Genomic DNA, 17,241 nt, shown 5'->3' on the forward strand with positions numbered 1-17,241 from the left:
GAGACTTTGGGGGTCATCATAGTGCATAGTACAATGAAATTGCCAACCCAGTGCATTGTAATGGTATGTTGGGGATTATTAGGAAAGGGATTGAAAATTAAAACAGGGAATATTGTAACACCCCTCTATAGATCTGTGGTACCATCTCATTTGGAATACTGTGTGCAGTATTCCATATCTCCACATCCCAAAAAGTACATCGCAGAGCCTGAAAAAAGAAGAAGAGGGCAAATAAGGACAGAATAGGGCAAATAAGGCCCCGGTCAAATGTGCCGGAAAACGCAGGGGGGAGGGAAAGCGTGGCTATTTGCGCCGTCGCATTCTGATGCGCCATTATGCAATCAGACACGATGACGGTTTCCCCGCGGCAAAGAGGAAAACGGGGGAGAAAGCCCCGTGCGCTGGCACGATCACACCCAGAGACTCTGCATGCAGCCCGTGGCAAACCATTTGCCAGTAGGTCATCCCAGGTACTTTTTTAATGCCCATCTTCGGTGGGACGCCCCGGGTTTGCCATGGGTGCCTTCAGCGCAGCAAATGCTCCATGTGAACGGGGCCTAAGATGCTTAAGGGGCGGGAGCACCTTTCCTAGGAAGAAAGGCTGAACACAGATGGGGCACATGGTAGAGGTTTATCAAATTATGCATGAGGTACAGATAGTGGACAGAGAGAACATTTTCTGTCCTGAAATATTAGAACTTGAGGGTATCTAGTGAAGCTGGTGGGTGGTAGACTCAGCACAAAAGGAAATACTCCTTTACTCAGTGAGTGATTAAAATGTGGAATTCACTGCCAGAGGATGTAAAGATGGCCATTAAAAGGGGATTAGATTGATAGATCTATTAGCAGCTACCAGCCATGGTGACTAAAGGGAACCTCCACATATAGAGACTGTAAACCTCTGAATACCAGTGCCAAGAGGCAACATGAGGCTAAGGCCTCAGCCTCTATGCTCTGTTGTTGTACCTCCAGAGGAACTGGTTGGGTACTCTGTGAGACAGGATAGATGGACCACTGGTCTGGTCCAGCAGGCTCTTTTTATGTTCTTATGTGTGCTACTGCATCCGTAGCTGGTTAGTGTGGGACTTCCTTCCTCTGACTCCTCTCTTTTCTCTGCCTTGGCTGGTTTACTTGGATATACTTAATCTCAGTGATGCAAATCTTAAACTAGATCCCATCGAGCAATCATTTTTCATGTGGAATGCTGGTAAGGCAATGCACTGGAAAGCCTAAACTTTTTTTTTAATTTTATAGATCCACCCAAAGCTATTGTCTCCCCAAAAAACCAGTCATTTACCAAAGGATCTGAGGTATCCATCAGCTGCTCTGCAACAGGTTACCCAAAGCCAATGATCGTCTGGACTCACAATGACATGTTTATCATGGGCTCCCACAGGTACCCATCTTTTGTTGTAAGAAAAGTTCACAAGTCTTAGTGAAAAAAAATGTAATTGAAAATGCTGGCTACAGATGGTTTACCCTTTATGGTTTTAATTTTTATTTAGAGATGCTTTTTAGAAAATGTGAATTTAATTTCATCTTTTGTGATGCATGAAATAAAGCTGTCTTATCATCTGGTAACTTTAAATTCCATTTAGTCATAAATTATTCCATTTCTAATATTCTTCAAAACACAGTAAGTTATTTGTAACATCCCAACTGGTCTCTAAATATTCTTTAAAGTCTTTCCATTCTTCAAAGAAATCTTCATCTTCCTGGTTGTTTAGCTTTCTTGTCATTTTGTCCATTTCTGCCATAAACAAAACTTTTTTAATCCAGTCCCATTTTTCTGGTATTTTGTCTTGCTTCCAGTATTGCGCATAAGTCATATTTTTTATTTATTAAATATATATGTACCCTGCCTTTTCACTTGGCTTAAGGCAGCTTACAGGTAATAATTCGAAAAATTACAAATTAAAACCGAATAAAGTAATAACCCCAAATACACCCCACCTAAAAGATGCCTTCTGTTCATAGCCTGTCAAACGCTTGGCAAACAAACAAGGTTTATAGCACCTCATGAAGATCTAAAGAAAATAAGGGTTTACATATATTTCATCTTATAAGTGACATGCATACATGAAAATTAACTTTTGAATGCTGCAGAGTTGCCTGAATCTTTCAGTAATGACATAAAAGTTGCTTCTGCATGGGGGGAGGGTGATTTCCCATTGTGGCCTCTACATGGGGTGATTCCCATTCTTTTCCCCTTTGCCTACCATTTCCTCCCCCCCCCAAGGTTTTTATGATCAGTAGTACGTGTGTCACTATAGTTAAACACTATAGCCATATACCTACTAATTAAAAAAAACTTGCAAAAAGCCTCCTGGCAGTGGGGGTGGGGGTGGAAATCGTGCCAGTTCTGTGTGGGGATGGGGAAGATGAGGAAATGCATGCCTTCCTCTCCATGGTTTCTCCAAAGCCTCTCTGGATACAATGGTTTAGGAAAGAAGGAGGTTTGGGAAAGATCATAGTTGTGCTGGGAAAAAGCTGGAAGGGGGATGACCAGACAGTGATGTTGTGGGGAAGCCCCAAAAGGAACTGCTGGTGTTTGGGGTTGCATGTGGTACAAAGTCTCCGTGCAGAAGCAACCAAAGATTGCCATCGTAACAGCTAGTTTTTGAAGATGCTTTGTTGACGCACAGGTACAGGCTCACTCCTGAAGGCACCTTGATTATCAGAAGTGCAGTCCCCAAAGATGCAGGACTGTATGGCTGTTTGGCTAGTAATACCGCTGGAACAGTCCAGGAGACATCGATCCTCACATATATTGGCAAGTATAAAAAGAAACAGTGTGAAGTCAATTGCTTTCTTTACTGTGTGCTATGCATAATTACTCAGAAAGCTGAATAAGATCCATGGGTAAACATAGGAAGCTGAATCAGATAATTGGTCTATGTAGGCCTTTGTTGTCTGTTTGGCAGTGGTTTTCAGCCTTGCTACTTAAGATCCTTTTTCAAGTGGCAGTCCTAAAGATCAGACCTGTACCTTCAACAGATCGCTCAGCAACTGCCCTCCCCAGTCATTCTTTATAAACATATATCTTTATATGAGTACTACAGGCTGGATCCAGTGATCTGTCAGTAGAAGAAACTCAAGAGTTCTCCCTATTCCCCTCCCCCAGAAGTTCCTTTTGACACCAAATAGGGGGTTCCTGAGCTTACAGGACTCATGTGGATAAGCAGCTATGTGGGTTGGGGGGCAGGAGAAAGGAGAGGGCAAAATTGCTTTCTCTTCTCTCTTTTGCAGGCTTAGATCCACCAATGCAAGGAATGAGACAATTTCACCTCCTTTACCTTCCTCATTTCAAGGCAATGGATTTGTAGGATACAACCCCATATTGCCAAAACTAGCTCTTAATTTTAAACTATGGTTTTAAGTCTGAAATGAATCTCACAGTTTCTCCTCTCATTTCTTTCCAGAAAGCCCAAAGTTGACTGTTGTCAAAAAAGAACTTCTGATTGCTCTTGGAGACACAACTGTGATGGAATGCAAAACCACCGGAGTTCCACCACCTCAGGTTAAATGGTTTAAAGGTACCTATCAGCACTACTATGCTAGGCCTAAATGATTCACATGACTTGACAGTTTTCCCCAGGAGATAAAATTGCAGCACGCATGGATCATTGATAACTGGTATCACAGACCAGCTAACTTGGAAAGACCATCTGCCTATGAATAGACTATATGTTTCCCTCCTATTAATGAGGTAATCTACTAATATTCTTGAGAAAATAATTCCCACTATTACTGGTTTTGTGTAAATGGGCCCCAAATGCAACAATGCAACAATGAGAACACTTCCCTGATTGAGTACAATTCTGAATAGACCTGTTTTAGGATGGCACAAAAAAACCCTAATTGCTGAAGTAAATAGAGATGGACATGAACCATATTTTTGCAGTTTGTCTCATGGTTTGTGGCAGAGCCGCAAATTGATAGACCAGTTCGTGAACCGAACCGGTTCACAACTGAACCAGTTTGTATTAGTTTGTGAGCTATTTAAAGTTTCAACCCCATCCTTTCTGCTCCCCACGAAAAGCAACGAGGAGCAGAAAGCAGGGGGTGAAATGCCTCCCAGACATTTCAATCCCTGCTTTTTGCTTGCCGCCAAAAGCCACAGCGAGCAGAAAGCTGGGGGTGAAATGGCTCCAAGCCATTTAAACCAAAGAAGAACAGAAAGCAGGAGTTTAAATGGCTCTGAGCCATTTAACATTTTTCTGCTCTTAACAACCCGCCACGAACTGCATTAAAATCTGTGGAAGTTCGTGGGGCCTCTTCAGTTCACAAACATTGCTTTGTGAACCATGAACTGGCCAAAATACATGACGATGAACTTCAGTTCATGAGCTGATTGATGCCCAGGCTTAGAGGTAAATGCTGAGGTAAATCCTCTTGTGAACACTGCAACAAATGTTACAGCACATACCAGTTGGAACAGCTTCTGACTGGTACGCAGTAATGTTTATATCATGTTGGCAATCCTCACATTCATCTGTAAATCTATAGTGAAGCAGTTTTACTGTTTCAAACAGTTTTGCTATCCAATGTATGGGAAAGTAAGTGAAAACAGTATTTTATTAACTCTGCTGTTATTGCCCTTACCCGGATCTAGGAGATTTAGAGTTAAGGGCATCAGAATATCTTATTATTGATGTCCATCGGGGACAGTTGAAGATCCAGGAAACACAGGATCTGGATGCTGGTGACTACACGTGTGTTGCAACTAATGATGCAGGGAGCGCATCTGGCAAAATCACTCTCGACGTTGGCTGTAAGCATCATGGCTTCAGAATTAAGACATGCAAATTATGTGAGCTTGTATAAAAATAAACACATCTGCATGCATTTTATTGATTAGCATAATCTGTTGGCTGGTGTGGAAGAGGCTGGTGTGCGAGAGGGAAACACTCAAGTTCCTTATTTTCCTCTTGGGCTTGAAGCCTCTTGTGCTGTTTTTAAAGCTGCTCCAGAGGATCCATGATCTTTAGAGGAGAGAGTAAAAGTTTTAAAAAGCAACGAGAGAGAGAGGCACAAGGGCACTGGAAGGCAGGGCAGGGTGACGGTGCATCCGTGGCGCGTGTGAAGAATAAAATAAAATAAACCAGCTGGATGGGAAGTCGGGTGGTACGTCGGGGGCCCCAGCCCCGAGATGCCCCAATGTAGCTACGGGCCTGCTCCCATTGCCATTCATAATGGCGGCAGGCAATGGTGATGGTAGATGGGAGGCCTCCTGCCATAGCGGGAAGCCTGGGAAACCCTACTTACAGGGCTATTTTTGGGCAGGAACGCACAGGAACGGAGTTCCGGCTGGCTTCCAAGTTGGCCACGCCTAGCAGGAACTCATTAGCATAATAGGCCACACCCAACAGCAGAAACTCATTAGGATTGGCTACATTAGGGGTGTGTGGCCTAACATGCAAAGGAGTTCCTGCTCCAAAAAAGCCCTGGGTTTTGACAACAAACAAGGTAAGCAGAATAAGAAGCAAAAGGTGGGTGTGGCTGGATGAGCACACTTCTGGTAACATGGGGGTGTGGCCTGATATGCTAATGAGTTTCTGCTGTTGGGTGTGGCCTATTATGCTAACGAGTTCCTGCTGGGCTTTATCTACAAAAAGAGCCCTGCCTACTTATATGCATAGGCAGTCAAATGCAGAGGTTTGTCATGGAGCTCCACCTTCTGGGTCATGAGCCCCTAAAGAACAGCCATTTTCCACTGCATTTTGGAATGATCTGCTGCTAGTGTATATGCATATAGGACAGCATGATGGCAGGATCACTCAGGGGAGGAGAGGATTCCTTTTTAGCACAGGAGGGTTCTGGCTCCTCCTCTCCCCATGACGTGCCTGTGATGTCATTTGACTTCCAGACATTTACTTGCAGCTTATTGGGCCTCACACTGCCATCTGGGATAAAAGGTGAGTCCTGGATCTGGAAGGTCTGAAGACCATTGCTTTATATGGTACTTTTAAATGTGAAAAATACTTTAAATCAAAAGTTTGTCTTTTCAGCTAGCCTCTGAGAGATTTTATTATTGTTTCCATTCCACAAATAGAGGTGTGAGGCTAATGACATGCTTGTCCAAGAACATTTAATGCGTACATGGCTGAGCAGTGATTTGAATTAAAGTCTTTGTGTCCAAACGCAACATTTCATTCACAGGGTCATGCTGAATCAAGATGTTATAGAGCCAACTATCATGAGCCAAACTATTTGAACATTGCAAGAGATAAAACTTGGAGATCTTGATTCAGCCATCTTATGTTATGTTGCTTAAAAAGTTCTAAAATCATAGTACTGCTTTTGGATTTCCCCCCCTCTCTGACAGCACCTCCTGTTTTCACACAAGAGCCCAGTGATGAATCGATGGACATTGGCTCAAATGTGACACTGGCTTGCTATGTTCATGGTTACCCAGAACCAAAGGTGAAGTGGCAACGCATGGATGGAGCCCCACTTTTCTCAAGACCCTTTGCTGTTAGTTCTATCAGCCAACTCAGAACTGGCGCCCTTTCTATTAACAGTAGGTAGAACAAATAAAGTAAACAAGATACATTGACTTACTGAATTGACTGCCACAGCATGATATCGTTTTTAGACAAAGAGTTGTCACACTTGCTGCTCAGCCCAGTATTGTATACTCATCTTCTTGCTGAGCCCATACTTTTTCTATTGTTGTTGCACCATACTTTTTTGTTCTGTTTTCAAGGGCTTTTAATAGGGGTTGCCAGATCTGGGTTCATAAATCCCTGGAGATTTGGGGGTGGAGCCTGGGAAGGGATCTCAGAGGAGTATCATGCCATACAGTGTACCTTCCAAGGAGCTATTGTCTCCAGGGGGACTGATATCCATAGTCGAGATCAGTAGTAATTCTGGGAGATCTCCTGGCCCCACTGGAGGTTAAACAATATATAGGTAAGGGAAAGAAGTGTATAGAAAATTATGTAAGAAGAACTGAACACTGCACCAACTCTATCTATATGAAATATAAGCCTATAAGGAATAATAACTGTAATTTTTATATAAAATGTGTATGTATTTTGTTAATGACATATAATGCTCATCATAACACGTTGGCCATTTCCAGCTCTCCCATTGGCTGTGCTGTGCACTCTATCAGCCACTGGCCCATCAATCACCACTCAACAGTAATTGTGTGCCATTGGCTGGGTGCTGGGTCTGCTCCTCTTCCCCACCCACTGCCGCCTCAGCCACTGTTTCCTGTCAGAATAACTGCCAAAATGGCTGTCTCTCCTGATGAAGACACTTCTCCTGCTTGGCTCCTGTGGGACTAACTTTTCCTTCAGTGGCTGTTGCTAGGCAACCAAGCTTGGTTCTGTCAGTAAAAAGACAAAGCCAGGAGGCCCTTTCCAGGCCTTTGTGGGGAACACATTGGGGCTAGTCCTGAGTAGGGTTGCCAGCTCCACTCATAAGAATATAAATATTTGAGAACTTTCCACATTACAATTTTAGCCTCAGGAAGAAGCAATTTGTGAAAGCATGCTTGTGGCATGACTTAAAGTCATATATGTGGGTAGCAGCCTGTCTAAAGAGGTGTACATTTTGCATTCTTCAGCAGCCTTTCAAATTGTATCATGCTTGCACTTCATAATTGATTATCTTGTGTTGGAGAAATAAATGACATTATGTCCATTTCTTACTGTTGCTGTGCTCACAGTGTGTATACTCTTCCTAGAGGACTGGTGGGCATACTGCAACAGAATGGTGAACAGATAATTATATTAATACTTGGGTAAATTTTGGGGAAGGTATAATTCCATTAATTAGGAATTCAACTAGTTTATTCCATTAAGTTTATGCCTAAATGCCTTTGTTTGGCCTCAGCTTGTGAAGAAGAAAAATATATTACAGTTTTTCATAAATTGAAACAACCACCTAGTTATTTTTCTTTACTATACGTAGCCTCTTGTAATTTTTGTCATGTACATCAAATAGAAATGAATGGAAGTTGCTCAGCTGTATTACATGTTACACTATGCCTGATTTTACTGCAATGGTCCTTTGGGCTGCTTGAGAATTTTCCTGATAAAATAATTGCGTGTGTGTTTGTGTGTGTGTATAAATAAATAGGTACCAATCATTTTACTAGTGCAAAGCTAATGTTCTAATCCTTTGTTTTGTTTACTTTTATGTAATTTTAGATTTGTGGGTTAACGATGAAGCAATCTATATCTGTGAAGCTGAAAACCAGTTTGGGAAGATCGTCTCACGGCCGGCTACCCTTACAGTGACGGGACTTGGTAACTATCTGATGGTTTGGGTTTTATACCGGTTGGCTTACTTGACTTCTATCCACCTCCAATATTGGATCTAGAATTAAAAATTTCCCAGTGTCTTTCTGTGCAGAGAATGTTGAGCAACAAGGATGCACTAAAAGTGCTGTATCAAATTTACATTTGAGATAAATCCATCTTGGTTATTACTGCTCAGCTGAACACATATGAACACATGCAGCTGTCTTCTACTGAGACAGTCCATTGGTCTCTCAAGGCCAATATTGTCTACTGGCAGCGGCTCTCCTAGTTCTCAAGTTGATGTCTTTCTCATCATCTGAATTGTTTAAAATGGAGATGCTGGGGATGGAACCTGGGACAGCATATAAAGCAGATTCTCTACCACTGGGCCCCAGCCCAACCCCCTAAGTTATTGGGAAGTTGACAAGTCATTTAGAAAGCAGAGCAAAAACATTGTCCTATTTAGTTATGTAACTAGATTTCTTCCATCATACCGTTCCATTTTTTTAAAATCAAAATTTTTAAAATCCTGAAATTTACACATAGCACATATAAATTACCTAGATGACAAAAAAGAACAAATATAAGATCAGTGTTTTTTTGAAGTTCATAATCTGATTCATAAAATGTATTAATTAAATCTCAAACAATTGTTTGGTCTTGGTGTATTTTGTAGGACAGACCTGACTGCAATATTCTTTTTGCATTTTTATCTGAATCACAAATTTTTATAGTGTGTCCTGTTTCTCACTCCCTCTGTCTCTTTAATAGTTACCCCTCTCATTGGAATGAGTCCAGCAGCAGCTAATGTAATAGAAGGTCACCAGCTCACTTTGCCATGTGTGCTGCTGGCAGGAAACCCCATCCCCGAGCGAAAATGGATTAAAAATGGTGTGATGGTAAGAGAGTGTTATTTATCTTGCACTGTTTTCTACTTGCTACTTGCAATGTAGAAAGGCATAGGCTTGGATCCTGCAGTAAATCATTAATGGAAGGCACAGGCCCATCAGTGGAATGGAACTTCTTTTATCTCCCCCTTCTGCTGAAATTTCCCCCGAAATGCTATTTTTGGAGGACAGGGGACCCCCCCAGGAACACCATGAGGGATGATCTGCAGCAGGAGCAGGGAGTTGGTGAAAATCACACTCTCCTTTCCTTTTTTTTTTTTTTTTAAACTCCCCGGAGGGGTATTTTTATTATTTTTTTAATGAGACTACAAAACTACAAAGAAAAAAATGGGAAGGGGACTACATCTATGGATAAAGGAAAGATACCCACACTAACTAAAAACCCAAGAGTGGGAGATGATTGTATTTCCCAATTTCAGTGGAGTTGCTGAAGTTGCCTTTAATATGGCATCTCTGGTCTGTCTTCTTGCAAATCTGACCACAATCTCTCCAGGCAGGCTATTTTTTTATATATAGTTGGAGTAAGCCCGATAGGCAGTCTCCATATCTTTTACTATTTCATCCGCTGATAAGCCTGTTGCTGGAGAAATAATCTCGCCCAGAGTCTTCTTCAAATCTTCTTTTTCAGTTTCAGGAATTCCCTGGAACCTGAGAATCATGTTAGCCTTTTCCATTTGCAGCTGTAACAAACAATTTTCTTTTTGTTTTGTTTTGTTTCAACTTCTCCCATTCTTTTCTTCATCATCTTATTTGCGGTGTCCATCTCTACGATTTTCTCAGTTGCATGCTCCACTTTCTTCTCCGTTTCTGCCAGCTGGCGCTGCTGTAGAGCAAAGTTTTAACGAGGTCAGTTGCTGGTTAATACCATCGAGTTGCTCCATCACCGGCTTGAGCATATCCACTAACATTTTCATGACGTCAGCTCCCTCTTCCAGTCTCGGACTCTGACTTCCCAGTTTTGCTTTAAACTTTCCTCGGGAAGCCGCCATTTTTCAACATTGTTGAGAGTTTCAAACTGCTTCGCAGAGGCTCGAAAGACTTGTCACTTCGCTATTGGGACTCAAGTAAGTCTCTCAAAATACACGCACTGTTTTTTTCCTCCCGCTCCCCCTTCGATATGTTTATCTGTCCATGCGCTTAAGAGGCATCCCTCTTTGTGCTCCGCTTTTCCCATGGGGGGGGGATTCATTTATCAATTAGTCCGTTTACTTAAAACTCACGTTCATTGTTGGTCATATCTCTGACCTCGCTCACATCAGTCGTTATTCCGCTCAATCTCCCACACTTGTCCTGGTCAAATTAGCTTGTGCCCAAAGGCCACACAACAGCAGGACCATCAGGGCAGAGGGAAGCCTCAATTCTCCGGCATCAAGCCATCGAAGAGGCTAACCCTCTAGCCTGGAGCCTTTCGCAAAGGCTCCGTGGGGATGCCACTTGAGGTGGCACCCCTCCATGCCGCTGGTGTGCTAATCACCTCCCCTAGGTCCATGCAAAGCGACCGCCATCGCCAATCCACAAACCGGAAGTCCCCTCTCCTTTCCATTAGTGGAAATTTACTGTGGGATCCAATTAGAGAGTTTCAAGAGAGCTAGTGTGATGCAGTGGTGTTGACTGTGGTGACCTGGGATCAGATCTATACTTAGCTAAGAAATCTGTAAAGTGATCATGGGGAAGTCTTTATTTTTCTGTGTAGTAACCTCACACGGTTGTTATGAGGATAAAATGGAAACACTGCCCTCAGCTCTTTGGGGGGAAAGGCAGAATTCAATCAATTTTAAGTAATGAACCGAATTTTATGAAACTGTTGAAGGTGTATTTGCACTGACCTCCCCCCAAGGACAACTAGTTATCCAGTCCGAGGAACTTTTGCTGAAATACTTACTGGAGGACAAATCCATGGCAATATCAAGGAAGGTTGCTAAATTTCTTTTTATTGCAATTATAAACCGTAAGCACCTCCTTAATACTCCTCATGATGTCTCTACTCTGTAACACTTCTCGATAACCTGGAGATTGTTTTTGATTTTGTATGCTGTTTGACGGGTCTTTGACCGTAATAAACTGATTGACTGACCTCCCCCCACTCCTGAAATAATGACATCTGCTCAACTTCTAGTTGTGATTAGCTGGGGCCATTTGACATGTGCAAGTGCATCATTAGTTGACTTGCAACTGAATAGGTAAAATCAGGGCTCTAGTCGGGGGGGAGCTCTCAGGTACGGAGCTCCGGAAGAGAACCTCTAGGGGGCGGGGCGGTCACGTGGTGAAGCCCCGCCCCCTTCTTTACCCCGCCCTCTGCTTTGATCCTCATTCCGTTTGGGAATGAGGATGAAGCAGGAGGGTAAGTAGCCGGGCCTTCTGACACACTTCCGGTGATGTCAGGGGGTGTGGCCTTCTGTCACTTCCGGTGATGTCAGGGGGCGTGGCATATGCAAATAAGTTATGCTAATGAGTTATGCTAATGAGCTCCGGCAGCTCTTTTTCTACAACAAGACACCTGGGTAAAATTATTCCGTTTAGGTATCCTTTGCCCCTCTCCATGAAAGTTGTTTATCTGTCAATGTTCAAATCACCCAGCCACAGAAACCATTCCTGTTGATCTTTCCCATGGAATCAGAATTGTGGAGCGATACAGATTCTTTGGCCTATCTACATTTTAAATATTTTCCCAGTGTTGTAAGAACAGCTCAGAGATTAGAGGCAGGGCTGGGAGAACATCTAAATAACATTTGAAAGATGTGGCTTTTGTGTTGTTGTCCAATGATATAAAAGTTCTATAAAAGTTCTATCTCCTTTGCCATGCCTCATTTACATGAGCAAGTCACTGTTAGATGACCCAATAACCAAGTAAAATATAATTGAGGGCGCTTAAGGAAGCAGTGTTCTGCCATCTCTTTAAAAAAAAAAAAACGTCCTTGGACATGGCAGAATTGGCTACCAGCCAGTCTCCAACTTGCCCTATTTGGGCAAGATAATTGAGAGGGCAGTGGCAACTCAGTTACAGAGTTTCCTGAATGACGCTTTCATATTAGATCCCTTCCAGTCCAGCTTTCATCTGGGCCATGGCACGGAGACAGTACTGGTCGCCCTCATGGACGATCTCCGAAGACATCTGGATCGAGGTGGGATGGCGGTGCTGTTGTTGTTAGACCTGTTGGCGGCATTTGACCCGGTCAACCATCAGTTACTGGTCCATCACCTCACCGACACTGGAGTCCAGGGGCTTGCCTTACAATGGTTTGCCTCCTTCTTCCAGGGCCGAGGACAAAAGGTGGCACTTGGGGAGGAATTATCCCACAGGTACCCACTGACTTGCGGAGTGCCTCAAGGGGTGGTTCCCAATGTTATGTAACATCTATTTGCGCCCCCTTGCCCAGATAGCTTGGAGCTATGGACTGGGTTGTCACCAGGATGCTGATGACACCCAGCTATATCTGTTGTTGGGTGGCCAGAGACTCTGGGCCAGAAGATCTGGATTGGGTGTTACAAGCTGTGGCTGGATGGCTTAGACTGAGTTGGTTGAAACTGAATCCGATGAAGATGGAGGCTCTGTGCCTAGGTTGCAGTGGCCTGGGTTCAGGGATCTCGCTCCCAACCTTCGATGGGGCACCTTTGGTGCCAGCGCCAGAGGTTAGGAGTCTGGGAGTCCTCTTGGATGCCTCCTTAATGATGGAGGCCCAGGTAGCAGCCACTGCCAAGTCAGCCTTTTACCATCTTCGGCTGATTAGGCAGTTGGTTCCCTTCGTTGAATGTAGCAACTTGGCAACAGTAATCCACGCAATGGTCACCTGAGGGACACCAGGGCCTTGCGGAACCTACTTCAATTCCACAGGGCTTGCAAGACGGAGCTCTTCCACCAGGCATTTGACCCCATTTAACATCCTGATATAACTTGGAGCTTTCCTTTGATTGTTTGCATCATCCAAGTTTGTACTAACTGACTCCGGTTATGAAAACATTGGATTATGACTGCTGTTGCATAGGAACGTATGTATGCATTGCATTTTAGATTTTGTGTGTTTTTAAACTATTTTAACACTTTTATGTAAGCCACCCCGAGTCTGCTTTGGCGGAGAAGGCAGGGTATAAATCCAATAAATACATAAATAAAAAATGAATATATTTTGTGTGTGTGTGTGTGTATGAGGCATATTAAAAAAAAGCACATGGCTCTGTTTTCTGAAGACAGCCCAGTGTTATGACTTCTGTTTTGTATCGGACTGAGCCCATCTCCACTTTACTCCTGTCAACAATGTCTTTATTATGGAGATTAAGTAGATGGTGTCCATTGCATGCATGAGGGCAGTCCTTCCTGATGGATGGAAACTCCCTCCTGCCATAGATGGGTATGAGGAGTAAACAAAGAAAGTTGAATCACAAAGGAAGAATAGGAAGGCATAAGAGTTATCCTTTCTGTCCAAGGAGCAAGATGGAGAACCCCTGCTAATATTTAACCTTATGAAGTGCTGGAAAATTCTTTGTGGTGGAGCCAGTAACCTGGCAGCAGGGCATTTTAGGCAGCAGACACAGATTTCCAGTTGCACAAGCCTGTCACGGGGAGAGTGCACATATACTGCATTCAGTTTGGATCATCTTTTGGCATTAGATAGAGCTTTCTGAGGTAATTTCTGGCTAAACTTCAACTGTCATGTACTCAGGGTGTTGTGAGAAGCTCCTGAGCGGGTAGAAAGAAGGATGCCTGTGTCCCATGAGGGTATGAGAAAGGCTACCTATTTATTTCTCCTCAGTGGCTTCGAAGAATATTGGCTCAACACCCACAGAATTACAGGATTTGAGAGAGTCAGCTTTCTTTTTGGCTCTCGCAGCTGCTTGCTTCTTGTGCTTGTGTATAACATAAATAGCAAAATTTCTTCCACTTCCCCTCCCTTTTGCTGAAAGAAAGAGGTGTTAATTCCTCTGGAAAGCGATACTTACCTCCTGTAGTTGCTAAGTAGGTGTCAAATTCTGCACTCCAAGGGAAAACTCAAAGTGGATTATATTCACCAAGTGTGCTTTTTTTGTAGGGAGTCAACCTGCCGGAGACAGCTTGGTTTTGTCTTTTTCTTCCAGTTCTGAGGTCTTCATGATGTGCTTTTGTATTTTAAGAGGTTGTGTCAATCTTAGAGAATAAAAACCACAGAGTATTACCAGCTGCAGAATAGATAAGGTGATCCATGCATTTGGGCTCTATTTGAGGAGTACATGGAATTTGTCTTCTAACTGTCCACTAGTTCTGTACACTGGGTAGTCACTATTGTAATAAACAACTTAATGATCTTACATATTAGCTGTGCATCATCAAGGCATAATTTTCCTTAATAAATCAGGTTACTGTTTGATCTCTGTTGATAATGTTGCTAAAGTTTTTCTGGAAATCTCCTCCCCCTCTCTGCCCCCCATGTTGAAGTTGTCCCTGGGACCCATTTTTATTGGGATAGGAATTTGTAAGCTTCCTGTTTAGTTTACATTTGCCAGCATTTATTATGGAGAGCTAACTACAGGGCACAGAGGCTAAGCCTATCCTTCATGAATCTGTCTAATTTCCTTTTAAAGTGTGGCCATCACTACATCCTTTGGCAATGAATTATATGTTTTATTCACTTCTTGAGTAAAGAAGTATTTTCTTTCGCCTTCCCGGAGTCTATTAGCCATCAAATTTGATCATGTCAGCTGGTTAGTATTGTCATGGACTCTTCCTGATGAGTCTCAAGAATAAATTCTATTGATTAGAAAATTGATTTAGATTATGTTGAAAGATTCTTAGGCACTGTGACTTGTAGAATTACAATAAGTACTTAGCCCATATTTTGTGCTATTCTGTGTTGATATACCGTCTTTACAGTGCTAGCAGGTTGTAGCATTGGCTGCACAATTTAGCTTCTTAAGAATTCTAGCATACAATTGCAATGATATTATTTTTTTAAAAAATCATTTTATTTAAAAAGTTTAAAATTCACATACATACGGGGGGGGGGGAGAACTAAAGATATTCTTGAAAGTCAGAGAGAAATGCCTGGTGGAAACAGAGAAGCCAGATGGCGCTCAACAGGTAGGACTACTCTAGCAATGGAAAAAACAAAGTTATGCAAAATGTGATTTACTTTGGTGCAGAAATTTGACTCTTTTTTAAATGCAAAAGTCCAAAATATTGATGTCCAGCCTAGACCTAGCAGAGAAATAATCTGTTTCCTCCTCTCCCAGTTGGCCCAGAATCCATATATTAGCGTACGCAGCGATGGAAGCCTTCACCTCGAAAGGGTTCGACTGCAGGATTCTGGTGATTACATGTGCATGGCAAGCAATGTTGCCGGGACAAACAACAAAACAACGACTGTCAGTGTCTTTGGTGAGAGAAACATTCAGGGTTTTTATAAGTTTGCAAAATATGAATATTGTTGGAACTCCAGGCGACAATATTGAATAGAAAATGGTGTGTACCATTAGATGTGTGAAAGAGGCTTTTGCATACAGAACAGATTCTCTAGGTGCTATTTAGATCTCGGAGTTTCTTGTATGTAAACTACTTCTACAAGCAAAATGGCTGCTCTGCGTGCAGAAGTTATTCTTTGGATCCCACGAACATCCAGTGACATTTGTAAGCCATTTTGGTATGGGTAGAGTGTGGTATGGGTAGAGGAACATGTGGACAAAACCAGCATGCCTTTTTAAAAAGTGAGCAAAAAAAAAAAAGTCACGCAGCTTCCAAAAAGCATTTCCCTCTACCCAAATATTTTCAAGCATTGATGGCTTCTGCAGACTCCCTTTCTTTATTAATAAAACAGAGATATAAGTGCTGCCTAAGAAGGTTTGGTAGTGGATAAAAGGAAGCATCAACAGAAGGGAGTTACGGGGCTTAAAAGAAATGAGAGGTTTGGCAAAGGTTTGGGTGTTTTTAAAAATACCTTTGAGAGTGGCGTGCTTTGTCGTGATCCACCTGTGTTTCAGCAGCCTCCGCTTTGTGTGAGGTCACAGCTGTTGTATTCTTCATGAGCTGAAAATCCCCTTTCATGCAAAATTAATCAAGGGATGTGCGTTCAGAGCTTCCCTACGAAAACTGCTGAAGCATCCTTTTTCACTTTACAAAAGAGGCCTTGTCCAGGTCAGTGTTTGACAATGTTGTTTTGTACCTGAAGGTCCTTTCTTTAATAGTACTTTGGAACTATATCACATCATGGGGAACTGAAGAGACAAAAGGCTGTGGTAGCTATTGAGAAGGTCTGTGACTTATAATGGCAAGAAGTGCTGGAAGAAGAATGCTCATAGTAAACATATAACCACATCAGGAAGCAGCAGTTCTGCTTGAGAGCCAGTGTGGTGTAGTGGTTAAGAGTGGCGGACTCTGATCTGGAGAATCGGGTTCAATCCCCCACTCCCCCACTTGAATCCTGCTGGGTGAACCTTGGGCCGGTCACAGTTCTCTCCAAGCTCTCTCAGCCCCACCTATCTCACAAGGTGACTGTTGTGGAGAGAGGAAGGGAAGGTAATTATAAACCGCTTTGAGACTCATTTGGGTAGGGAAAGGCGGGGTATAAGCACCAACTCTTCTTCTTCTGAACCCTTCCGGGTGGTTCTGCTTCTGGCTGTTCAAAGATGGGACATATCCCGTAGAAGGGAATAGGCTGCTCTACAAATACTTTTGAGAACTGGTGCAGAGAATGAACGATGAAAGGGAGTTAGTTGTGGGTTCAAAACTAATCACAGCTATAATCTCATTGGATGGCCCTTGGAAAGCTACTGTTGTTCAGCTCTCCCACCTGTACTGTGGAAATTATTATAATTGCCTTCCTTACAGGGTTAATTAGCATTAATTCAAGAATTGTTGCAAAAATGTTTGTGCAATGCTTTGATTCCTTTGTACCTATATAGCACTATTATTAAGTGGTAGCATTCTTTTTCAAACACTGTCATATTTTTGAAGGCTTCTACATCTATATATCTAATAGCCAAGTTGCTCCCTGAGTGCGGATCGCTAAATCAGCGCTCCGGGGGCACTTGGGGGGGGAGGGGGAGGCTTGTGCACACGTGGGCCAGTCCCCACGTGTGCACAAAAATCGAAAAAGTTGAAAAAAATTTCGGGG

The 17,241-nt window shown here is 42.8% G+C and overlaps 1 protein-coding gene across 1 annotated transcript in view; it reads left to right on the top strand.

The window, feature by feature from the left end:
- The window catches only part of HMCN1 (hemicentin 1), a 234,521-nt gene that overhangs the window by 14,547 nt on the left and 202,733 nt on the right, over positions 1-17,241 (top strand). Inside the window, exons 3-10 of the mRNA XM_015415242.1 lie at positions 1,255-1,396; positions 2,646-2,773; positions 3,423-3,536; positions 4,616-4,774; positions 6,329-6,523; positions 8,163-8,261; positions 9,027-9,154; positions 15,365-15,509. Of these exons, the coding sequence (XP_015270728.1) occupies positions 1,255-1,396; positions 2,646-2,773; positions 3,423-3,536; positions 4,616-4,774; positions 6,329-6,523; positions 8,163-8,261; positions 9,027-9,154; positions 15,365-15,509 (1,110 nt within the window). The remainder of the gene's footprint in view (positions 1-1,254; positions 1,397-2,645; positions 2,774-3,422; positions 3,537-4,615; positions 4,775-6,328; positions 6,524-8,162; positions 8,262-9,026; positions 9,155-15,364; positions 15,510-17,241) is intronic.

This window comes from Gekko japonicus, unplaced genomic scaffold (assembly GCF_001447785.1).
Source record: "Gekko japonicus isolate JY-2015 unplaced genomic scaffold, Gekko_japonicus_V1.1 scaffold269, whole genome shotgun sequence".
In the NCBI taxonomy this organism is placed as follows: Eukaryota; Metazoa; Chordata; class Lepidosauria; order Squamata; family Gekkonidae; genus Gekko; species Gekko japonicus.